The sequence below is a fragment of the Chiloscyllium plagiosum genome, chromosome 35 (assembly GCF_004010195.1).
Source record: "Chiloscyllium plagiosum isolate BGI_BamShark_2017 chromosome 35, ASM401019v2, whole genome shotgun sequence".
Classification (NCBI taxonomy): Eukaryota; Metazoa; Chordata; class Chondrichthyes; order Orectolobiformes; family Hemiscylliidae; genus Chiloscyllium; species Chiloscyllium plagiosum.
This window is the reverse complement of record NC_057744.1, coordinates 21,043,467-21,055,648: the sequence shown is the minus strand read 5'-3', so window position 1 is coordinate 21,055,648 and position 12,182 is coordinate 21,043,467. Positions and strand designations below refer to the sequence as shown.

General features: G+C 39.0%; 1 protein-coding gene across 5 annotated transcripts in view; it reads right to left on the bottom strand.

The window, feature by feature from the left end:
- Positions 1–12,182, bottom strand: part of LOC122540691 (protein Aster-B-like) — a 640,121-nt gene that overhangs the window by 299,553 nt on the left and 328,386 nt on the right. For 3 of the 5 annotated variants that reach the window (XM_043676778.1, XM_043676776.1, XM_043676777.1), the window contains one exon: positions 5,139–5,165. The exons of the other annotated variants lie outside the window; for them this stretch is intronic. In XM_043676778.1, coding sequence (XP_043532713.1) covers positions 5,139–5,165 — 27 coding nt within the window. The remainder of the gene's footprint in view (positions 1–5,138; positions 5,166–12,182) is intronic. 5 annotated transcript variants of the gene reach the window in all.

The window sequence follows — 12,182 nt, the reverse complement described above, 5'->3', positions numbered from 1 at the left end:
TGTTGTGATAATCCATATAAGGCCATGAGGAATCACTAATTAATATCCCTGTGGAGCCTAGAAAGTATGAGTTTCCTTGGTATTAGCAATGGCAACAGGCAAAATAAAACAAACTCATGTAATGATTTGTTAGCTCAAATTCTTAGCATGTACCCCTGGAAATATTAGTCGTCGGTTCAATTCCAGTGCTGAATTCAAATTGAATGAGTTCTCAGTTTTTTTAAAAAATTGGTGGTGGTTATTGGTTTGAAAAAAATTAGAGAAACAAAAGTCACAGTGAAATTTGGTGATTGGTTGGTAACTCAATTGTGTATAATGGCACTTCTGGGTAAAAAACAAAAGTTAAAAAAAAGACAAAACACACCGTTAATTCTCTTGATGCCTTTAGAAAGCGATGGAGACTGCAGGGGAAAGAGTGCTTATTTCTTCATCCGATTCCATTTTGATTTAGTCCTTTCCCACTCTCCTTACCCCTCCCCCATCATCTTTGATAGCTTACATTGCCCATTGCCTTGCTTGTAAATACTCAGTTGGCTGCATGGGTGTTTTGACTGGTAGCAGTTAACAGTTTACAAACAAACAGTTATGGTGATTTTGGTGGTGGGAATGTCGCTCACTTATGTATGAAAAGACTTCTGGGTAGAAAGAAAAAAAAATGAAGCAAACCCTTTCTAGGTAGAAAAGATAATGCAAATCCCTTGGGGCTTTTGTGGTACAATGGGAGCATTCCTTCCTTTGAGCCAGGAGGTTCACACTCAAGTCCCAACTTCTTAAGAGGTGTGTAATGACATCTTTGAACTGGTTGATTAGGAAAAAATAAAGCAGACTTATTACTGGTGATGGTTAATAGGTTTAAAAAACAGTGATTTTGATGGTGGGAAGGTGACTTAGTTGTGCACAATAGCACTTCTGAGTATTAAGAAACTAAAGAAGAACCCTGGAGGGCTCTTTTGGCACAGTGTTAGTGTCTCTACCTCTGAGTCAGGAGGTCTGGGTTCAGGTCCCACCTGCTCTAGAGTTGTATAAAGCGGTTTAAAAAAATGATAAAGAGGACTCCTCACACCTTAATGTGCTTATTTTCCAATAGACAGCAGAGATCCCTAGTGGACGGCTTTCTATATGAGAGTCCTCCCATTTTTCATTGGGGACCTGGGCTGGAGGGTATTGCATGCAGCAGTGCCTTATAACCGCAGATTGTGGCAGTTCACAAACTCCCAGCCCAACTGTTTATTTTTCAGTGCAGTCAATGAACCATGTTATTATTAGTTCCAGGCAATTGCAGCCCCTTTTTAGTTATCTGAAAAATCTTTTGTTTTGTTTTTGGTTGCAATTCAGCCCAGTGTGCCTGATCTTTAGGCCCCCGATATAGAGGAGTGCAGGCAGATCAGAGGGCCTCCTTGTGGGTTTGCTCCTGGGCCTGGCCAGGTTGGCTATAAACAGATCCAGGCAAGGGGCTGTGGAGGGGTTCATATCTGCTGACTGCCTGTCCCTCTTCTATGGTTACATTTGTGCCCAGGTGTACTTAGAGAGGAAACACGCAATGTCCATCAATGCTCTCGATGTCTTTAGAGCAAAGTGAGCGCCATGGGGGATAGAATTTATCTCCCCTCCAACTTCATTTTGATTTAGCCCCTTCCCTCTCTCCCACTGCCCACAATGAACTTTGCTTGTAAATATTTGACGGGCTACATGGATGATTACCGGTAGTCATCAAAAAAAAGAACAAGCAGAAAAAAAGTCTCAGTGGTTGGAGAGCCACTAAGTTGCTTCTGATCACACTTCAGGATACAGGAAAAACACCAAAATAAATAAATAAAGCAAACCCTAGTTTAAAAAAAAACAGAGATAAATCAGTAGGTGACACTTGTTTAGTGGTTCACTGGACTAATAAATGGCCACAGTAATGGCCCTCTAGCTGATTAGCCAAGATGGTTACAGCATGATGGTTAGTGCAAAGGTCATGGTTTTAATCCCACAGTGGCCAATCCTACTGGCTTCCGATACTCTAATATTTCCCATTTTAAAAAAAAAAGAACTTTAGTACACAAACAAAAAGACCCTGCACTGGTGGTGGTTTGCAGTTAAAAGCAAAACAAAAATCATGGTGATTTGGTGGCAGTAAAGTTGTTTGGTTTTGTGATACCACTTCTAATAAAAAAAAAGCTGACCCTCAGGGACTGTAGTGATGCAATGATTGTGCTGAGCTAATGGGTGTCTGATTCAGAGGTGTGTAACAATGTATCTAAACAATTTGATTAGAAAATACATTAAGAAAACAAACAGTAGACTGTCTTCCCCCTACAATTCCATTTTGATTTAATCCTTTTCTGCTCTCGCTATCCCTCCCCCCAATTTTGATGGATCACAATGCTCATAATGGGCTTTGCATGTAAACTTCTAATTGTCTGCACTGTGGCTAATAGGTAAACAAATTTTATAAAGTCACGTGATTTGGTGATGGTAAAGTTATTTGTGATAACAATTTCATACAAGAATAAAGCAGCACCTTGCCTATGGCATTTGTAGTCTCATCTTATCTAGTCTCAAAACCTAAGACCTGGTTAGTACTTGGATGGGAGACCATATGAAAACACTGGGTGCAGTACAGGGTAGGGATCTTATGGCAGAGTGGTAGAATCCCTACTTCTGAGTTGGGGGTCCACGTTCAAGTCCCACCTGCTCCAAAGGTGTGTAATAACATCGCTGAACAAGCTGATTGGAAATATCTATAAAGCAGACCCACAGATGGGTTCACAGAACTGTTTGTCCCAAGCTGGGAAGAGTCTACGCTTGCCACAGGTAGTGGCTTTATTTTGGTGTTTAACAATAAATGATGTTTCTTTCCAGTTGGGCTTCCTGAGTTCTTACACTTATCTTGATACAGAGGTATCTATTCCCTGGAGGCAGAGAGAACATGTTCAGGCACTGCATCTGTTTCAACTCAACACAATAATTGAGTCACTTGCTGGTACATTTCTCAGGGTAATGCCATGACCACAATTAACATATCTAGTTTAAAATTTGAGCAAAGTTTCGCTGTTAACTGTCAATCATCATCAACATTCTCGATGACAGAGCCTCTATCGATCAAAGCCCTCTTTCCAGTCAAAAGCGCTCTATGATATAAATATAATACTTTAATTAATACTGCCAAACAGCTGTAAAAATTAAAGTTTAAACACAAATGTTTTTCATTTTTTTGGGATTCCATCTCTCCATCTGATTCATCTGAAGTAAATCCTGAGATTGCAGGATCAATTAGAAACAAGAATGAACTTTTTTTCCATTTTTTAATCCAATGAACTTTGCATTTGTCATATCAGATTGATTGTTTTATATATACTGGTATAACTTGGAGCAGAGTTTTTTTACAGGACCAAATAACTGAATAAGAACCACAACAACCCTCTGGGTCTACTTTTCTTTTTAACATTCACCAGTTCAGAGCTATTTTTGGAACAAAATATACATAATGTATCATTCTCCTGAAATACAGTTGTGTTCTATACCACTTAAAATTTGGATTGCCATTAAATAAGCAAAAACTTGGGTCAATCAAATTTCAATTTTTTTTAAAATTAGCATGTTGAAATGTGATTTTCAGTTTTAAATCTCAAAGCTCTGATTCCATTACAGCACTAAGACTCAGCACATTTTTTTCTGTGAACTACTAACAAATGTTTTACTGCAATTCCTCAGAGTAAGATTATATACCCTTTCATAAGGAAAGGAACATTCTCTCCTACACAATGTAACATCCTGATATTCAATGTTAATCTGTTTCTTTTTAGGGCCATGAAGCCTAAGTGTTGTAAACATTCAAAGACCTCACAGATGATTAGTTACGTAGGTTGTATTATCTGCTTTTTAAAAAATGTGAAGGTGAAGTCGGTAATCGTGCACCCTGGGAAAATGATCAGATGCTACATTGTGATTTTTAAGTGTCTATCTGTTGATTCTAAATGATTGGTTTTTTCAGTTTTCAAGAAAAATTTGACTGACTCTGACAAACAAAAATATGCACTGAATGTACTATTTTGAATGGCATAATAGGTCACCTATAACATTAGTAAACCACATCAAGAATGTGAAGTACAACTGTGTGTAAATCAGGTAGTTTGCATATATGAAATTTAAGAAAATCATATTGGCACAGACCACAATAAATTTTGGAATTAACACTTTGATTTAACCTTAGCAGCCAGTATACTTTTCTTTTGAATGAAGAGAATATATAAATTTTTCTGACAAATTTACTGTATAAGTGTATGAAATAAATGCAAATAATAAATAATCGATGTTTGAATTCAGTTTCTGACATTATGTTCTATGGTAAGTAAATACAAATTTTAAAGCATTGTAAGTTGACTTATCTCATTGCCTGTAAATACAAAAGGGACTTACTGCATTTCAACAGATTTCACTTCTACAAACATGGAATTTTAAATTTAACAAGATAACAACATTACTGAGAAGAATTAATGGTATGAGTGCTTGCAGTGCAGGTATAATGTAGACTAAAGCACACTGATGAATGCTCTATCTGCCTACAAACCTCAAATTCAAGAATGCATCATCGACAACACTGACGTAAGTATCTCCATTTTCCACAATATAAATATAATTAGTCTTGGGTTGACATTATTATTGTATATTAAACTGTAGACTTTGGTGTGGATTGTATCCATGAGAAACTTGGTGGAGATTGTCTCAACCACTCTTCCAACCAGGAAATGGGGATTAGCTCAATTAATACAGCATTGACAGTCAAGTGACAGAGGCTATCCTATTCAACTGCAACATTCTATTGCTGAAATTTTCTCTTCTTGAATGGATAAGTTCAGAAGATGCACTTAATTATCATTACTAATGCAACCAATAGATAAACAGAAACCTGCCAGATAAACACTGGATATTATTACAGATACTTACAACTGCACAAATATTCACTCTGTACTTCATGGTTCTCTTATTTTGATGAATAGATTTCCATCACCAATATACCATGTCTTAGTAGTACAAGGTCACAATCTTAAGTATAGTCCACCAAACCTACAATGTTACACACTGAAATGAACTTCATATTCATTCAGGACCCAATTTCATTTTTTGTTATATAAGATACAGCAACCACTTACCCAAACCTGTCGGTAGCACTGTCTGACCTGAAATAGAAGTAACAAAATATTTTATAAATCACAATTCAGACGAAATATAGAATTGTACATCATTCAGTTTACTTTCCTTTTTTTAATTAATGTTTGAGGTAACCTAGTGAATTATCAATAATCACTCAACTGATTGGCAATATAATAGAAATTAGAATTCTATTTAAATTGTATGAACTAAAATATTAATTTTAAATACAAATCAGTACCTTTGGTTAACCAAGGCCAACAAAAAATGCTGTTTCAGACTCTTAAGGAAACAAGAAAATTGATCTACTTTTGAAAGTTGCCAAAAATCAAATACCACACGGACTTCTCAATCGTTAACAATATTTCAACAGCTCATGTGGCACAACATACAACAAGGGTATGGCAATAACAAATGTTGTACTCATGCCAATCTGATTATCAAGGGCAAGGAGATATTTTTCATATCCAAATGTCGTCATGTTGTTATTTGTGGCTTAGCTTCCGTTCTAGAGCATTGTGAATTGCATGTGCATAAGCTAAGTTTTATTGTTTATCTTAGTTTTCCCAATTGCATTATAATTGAATTACCAAAAGTAGTGATGTCTATCAACCTAAACTTATAAATTGCAAATCAATTTAAAATAGAATAACTTAATTGTTAAAAACATTTGCATTCTTAAATCACAGGAGATTAATAAACAAGCCAGGGAACTATAGACCTGTGAGCCTGACCTCAGTGGTGGGCAAGTTGTTGGAGGGAATCCTGAGGGACAGGATGCACATGTATTTGGAAAGGCAAAGACTTATTAGGGATAGGCAACATGGCTTTGTGCATGGGAAATCATGTCTCTCAAACTTGATTGAGTTTTTTTGAAGAAGTAACAGAAGATTGATGAGGTCAGAGCAGTAGATGTGATCTATATGGACTTCAGTAAGGCGTTCGACAAGGTTCCCTATGGGAGACTGTTTAGCAAGGTTAGATCTCACAGAATACAGGGAGAACGAGCCATTTGGATACAGAACTGGCTCAAAGGTAGAAGACAGAGAGTGGTGGTGGAGGGTTGTTTTTGAGACTGGAGGTCTGTGGCCAGTGGAGTGCCACAAGGATCGGTGCTGGGTCCTCTACTTTTTGTCATTTACATAAATGATTTGGATGTGAGCATAAGAGGTACAGTTAGTAAGTTTGCAGATGACGCCAAAATTGTAGGTGCAGTGGACAGCGAAGAAAGGTACCTCAAATTACAACAGGATCTTGACCAGATGGGTCAATGGGCTGAGAAGTGACAGACGGAGTTTAATTCAGGTAAATGCGAGGTGCTGCATTTTGGGAAAGCAAATCTTAGCAGGACTTATACACTTAATGGTAAGTTCCTAGGGAGTGTTGCTAAACAAAGAGACCTTGGAGTGCAGGTTCATAGCTCCTTGAAAGTGGACTCGCAGGTAGATAGGATAGTGAAGAAGGCATTTGGTATGCTTTCTTTTATTGGTCAGAATATTGAGTACAGGAATTGAGAGGTCATGTTGCGGCTGTACAGGACATTGTTTAGGCCATTGTTGGAATATTGTGTGCAATTCTGGTCTCCTTCCTATCGGAAAGATGTTGTGAAACTTGAAAGGGTTCAGAAATGATTTACAAGGATGTTGTCAGGGTTGGAGGGTCTGAGCTACAGGGAGAGGCTGAACAGGCTGGGGCTGTTTTCCCTGGAGCGTCGGAGGCTGAGGGGTGACTTTATAGAGGTTTACAAAATTATGAGGTGCATGGATAGGATAAATAGACAGAGTCTTTTCCCTGGGGTGGGGGGAGTCCATAACGAGAGGGTGAGAGGGGAAAGACATAAAGAGACCTAAGGGGCTACATTTTCACACAAGGATGGTACGTGTATTGAATGAGCTGCCAGAGGATGTGGTGGAGGCTGGTACAATTACAACATTTAAGAGGCATTTGGATGGGTATATGAATAGGAAGGGTTTGGAGGGATATGGGCCGGGTGCTGGCAGGTGGGACTAGGTTGGGTTGGGATATCTGGTCGGCATGGATGGGTTGGACCGAAGGGTCTGTTTCCATGCTGTACATCTCTATGACTCTAAAAGAGCCAAATAAAAGATGTTGAGAGTGCTTTTTTAAACATGATAAAAGAGAAGTCCTGCACCTGACAGAGTTATAACAAATAAAGAATGAAGTGCCGTTTTTTTGCCAAGAACTACGGTCTATAACCTGCAGCCTGTAAATTATCAGTCCCTGACAGTCACAGAAAGGCTGCATTTTGGCTGCATTTGGCTGCAGACGTTAGCCATTCAAAGAACTGACTAGGACTGCACATCCAATAATTTAGTTGCCCTTTTAATGCTTGGCTAAATGGTAGAATTCCACTTCTCACTTGGAGGGAAGTCTCATGATAGAAAACTGCTAGACATCTAATTGGTTGGCAGCTCTGGGCGAGTGAGTCCAGTTGAGTTTCTGGTCAGTGGTAAATCCAGAATATTTAAAATGAGGGATTCAATGATGGTCACAACATTGAATGTCAAGAGGTGGTGGTTAGATTGCATTTTATTGGGGATGGTCATTATCTGGCAATTTTCTGGTGCATTTTCTGGTGCCAATTGTCAGCCTAACCCTGGATATTGTACGGGTCTTGTTGTATTTGCACATGGACTGCATAACAAGGCTCAACTTGTACATGGTAACGTACTAATATGGATAAATGATTGGTTAGCTGATAGGAAGCAGAGAATTGAGATTAAATAGGTCTTTACTGAGTTGCCAAACTGTTACTGCTGGAGTGGCAGCGCAAGCTTGAGACGCTAAATGGCCTATTCCTGCTCCTATTGCTTATGGATCAGTACTGGGGTATCAAATATTTTCAATCTAAATCAATGATCAAATTGGACGTGGGGATACAGTAATTTAATTTGTTAATGATGCCAGGTAGGTAATAAAGTGAATTGCCAGATGAGGCGAGGAATCCGCAAAGGGATACAGACGGGTTATTTAGGCAATTACAGAGTATAATGAGGAAAAATATGAATTGGGCACTTTTTCAGGAAGATTAGAAAAACAGCATACCATTTAGTTGGCAGAAAGTAGAGGTACAGTATGATTTGCATGCCTTGGTACATGAATCATCAAAAACCTAGTTTGCATATACAGCAAGAAAGCAACTGGAATACTGGTATTTATAACAAGGGGAATGGAATATGTTAATCAGGATGTTTCACTGCAGCTGTACAGGGACTTGGCAAACCACATTTGGAGGTGTGTGTACAATTTTGGTCTCCTTACTTGAAAATAGATTCCACTAAAAGTACTTCAGAGAAGGTTGATTTGAGTTATTCCCAGAATACCAGTTGAATAGATTGGACCTGTACCATTTGAAGATAAGAAGAATGAAAAGTGATCTTATTGAAACGTGCAAGATCATGAGGGGACTTAACAGGACAGATTCTAACAGCATGTATCGCCTTATAGGAAAGACTAAGGTTAGGGGACAGAGTTTAGGATAGGAAGGTGCAGAGATATAGAGAAATAGAGAATAAGATGGAGATGAGGACTTTCTTTTCTCTCAGATGGTCAGCAAGAGTATGGAATTCCATTGCTCAGAAATAGATGGAGGCTGGGTCATTTAATAATTCAAGGTTGAATTATTTAGATTATAGACAAGGAATAAAAGGTATAGTTTGTGGGAGGAGACAGATTAATGGTGGCGAAAACACAATCGTATCAGTCACGATTATGCTGAATGACAGCAAGTTTCAAGGGCCAAATGGTCGATTTGTCTTAAATACTTTTCCAATTAGATGTGCTTCAGCTAGGATATAACATCAATAAGAATAGCCAACAAGGTAAACTGTCATTTTTTTAAGGAAAATCATGATATAATTTGAAAAACATGACACATTTTCAGAATCAAGCATTGTATAAATTTGATTGCTTCGGATACAATGAAGGCGTGATTTTTTTGAAAAGAAAACTCTCAAAATCTTTCTGGTTTCGAAACAGGAGTTGAAATAGTTGTGCAAGCTACAAAATAAATACTCCAGATTTTTCCTATTTCTCCACCTTCATTTCTGGAAACAAATGACTTGCTCTGAGCTACAGTTCCAAAAGCTACTCTGTCCACCAAATATTTTCTATGCAACTCTTAGCAAAGTTGTACAAGTAGAAAACTTTGAAATTGTTGACTACATCTTTCTTATAAGAAACAGAAAATGGTGCCAAATCAATTAAACAAACAATTTAGTCATGATGTTAGTACTCTGGTGCAATTCATCATTGTCGAAATTGGGGAGCATTTTGTGACTTGTTTTTTTTCCCCTTCTGTACGCACGATGTTAGATTTATTGCGAACTTGTTGCAGAGAAACCAGTGGCTGGACCCACTTAATCGTGGGACAGGCCATTCGTCAGTCTCCCAGCAGCAGTAAATCCTCCCTCAATTAACTCCAGGTAGAGGTAGAAGGGGGCTGATGGGGGATTTTGGCTGAGAGTCTGCATGCTAAATAGGTTGATTAATGACCCAAGTGACAACCATTATCCCCGAACCCACCACACTTCTGTGGTGGTTCAAGAATTTAATTAGGCCTATGGAATTTTCATCCCTTTAAAGGCCACACAGTAGACTCTTCTGGGTCCCAGTAAATATCACCACATTTGATTGAGTGCAACATTCAGTGATTCTCATTTTATTTTTGTCATCATAAGGCAAATAATGCAACATAACAGTTGACTCTCATGGGTAATTCAGCAGAAATGCCTAAATTAAACTAGTTTAAATACATAACAAATGCTATCGCATAATTCAATTATCTACTCAAAGTTTGGTAGAAGATTTGTAGCTCGGGTGCTCGTTGTTGTGGTTCTGTTCGCCGAACTGGGAATTTGTGTTGCAGACGTTTCGGCCCCTGTCTAGATGACATCCTCAGTGCTTAGGAGCCTCCTGTGAAGCACTTCTGTGATGTTTCCTCCAGCATTTATAGTGATTTGTATCTGCCGCATCCGGTTGTCAGTTCCAGCTGTCCGCTGCAGTGGCCTGTATATTGGGTCCAGTTCGATGTGCTTATTGATTGAATCTGTGGATGAGTGCCATGTCTCTAGGAATTCCCTGGCTGTTCTCTATTCGGCTTGTCCTCTAATAGTAGTGTTGTCCCAGTCGAACTCATGTCACTTGTCATCTGAGTGTGTGGCTACGAAGGATAGCTGGTCGTGTCGTTTCGTGGCTAGTTGGTGTTCATGGATGCGGATCGTTAGCTGTCTTCCTGTTTGTCCTATGTAGTGTTTTGTGCAGTCCTTGTATGGGATTTTGTACACTACGTTGGTTTTGCTCATGCTGGGTATCGGGTCCTTTGTCCTGGTGAGTTGTTGTCTGAGAGTGGCTGTTGTTTCCTCTCCTTGGTGTTGAGGTTATGTGTTTGTCTTTCCTTGTTATCAGGGGTACAATACTTTGTCTCACTGTTTATTGTGTCTCTTCTGTCAGCCATTGTTTTTGAGTGTGTATTCTAGTGCTGCTAGGAAGTCTGCTGTCTTGGCATCCCTGTGGTTGTAGTTGAGTCCCTTGGCCAGTATTGTTCTTTCCATGTCTGTGAGCTGTCTGTGGGAGAGGTTTCTAACCCAGGAGTGTGTTGTGGTGTCCTCTCTGTTGTGTGTTAGTTTGGCCATTTTTTCTTTTCTTGCTGTTTTTTTGCAGTGTGTGGTCCTGTTCTGTCCTATGGTGAAGGCCTGTCTATGGTCCGGGTCCATTCCTGATTGGTGTTTTTTGAAATTAACGTTTTTTGGCGCGCAATTTCTTGTCTGTATTTGTGTAGTCTCATCCTGAATCCGTTCTGTCTGGCTGTGTCCCTGGCTTGTGGGTTGTTGACTGGTGGTCTGTATATGGTGGAAAGATTCTATTCTTTCGGCATTCGTGCAGGAACCGGAGTTGTTCGTATGTGGCACTTAGGCGTTTGGCACAGGGTTCCCATTTCCTGGCTTGTCTTAGCGTCTCTCGCCCGTAGATGTTCAAAGTTTGGGAGACGATTTGTAGCTCGGGTGCTCGTTGTTGTGATTCTGTTCGCCGAGCTGGGAATTTGTGTTGCAGATGTTTCGTCCCTTGTCTAGGTGACATCCTCAGTGCTTGGGAGCCTCATGTGAGGCTATCAATTATCTACTTTCCAAGACCCTTAAATTAGTTTGTTTCTGTTTTTCAATCCAGATTAGGGGCTGTAAGATCAGCATGCACTTGAATTTGAGGTTGAACTGGTAATGAAAATGAAGCCTCTGCATTATTTTGTGTGTTACTGCCCTGAATATACTGATTGATTGGACTCCTTTAATGTCAAGCCAGTTGATTCTCAAACAACAGACCATTCCCAAGAGAGATGATTCAAGTTGTGGGACATGAACACAATCATAACCTGTATCGGAAAGCACACCTGCTCCTCTTGTGGATAGGGGGTGCTTGACAAATAAATAGTAGTCAACTCCATTGAGGTAGGGCATGCCGAAGAGCCATGCTTGGGCCCAGCCAAACTTCCAAACATCGGCTGCATGTTTACATCCTAGTGAAATCATTCAACAGAAATTAGGACCAAATTTATACAGTTCAACTGCATGAATGCTTAAAATTGCTTCTCATCTAGTTGACCAATGCCTGTTGAGCCTATATCAGTATTAAACTGGTTTGCTTTTGCTAACTTTTTGAGGAATAGGCATAATACAATTTCTAGCACTATAATTCCTCTGATAAGTGATTTTAATTGTGAGCCTGAAAATCAAATGACAAATGAAGACTCGAATATCACAGCAAAGCAAAAAAAATTTTTTGTAACTGTTACGTTTTTCCCATGGGCATGTTTTCCCAGTGGATGTACAGCCATTTTAAAATCAATTATTAACTGATATCCTCATCTGAAAGGATCCAGTTTGCTCAATGATCAATGTTTGAGTCAAATATTTTAGAACTTTGAAGTATGGCCTCAAGAAAGGTTTAATATTTTATTTTGATTAATTGGGACTACAATGAGTGGGAACTTACAATCTATTCATTTTAACAAGAAATGGAACTTTGTACAA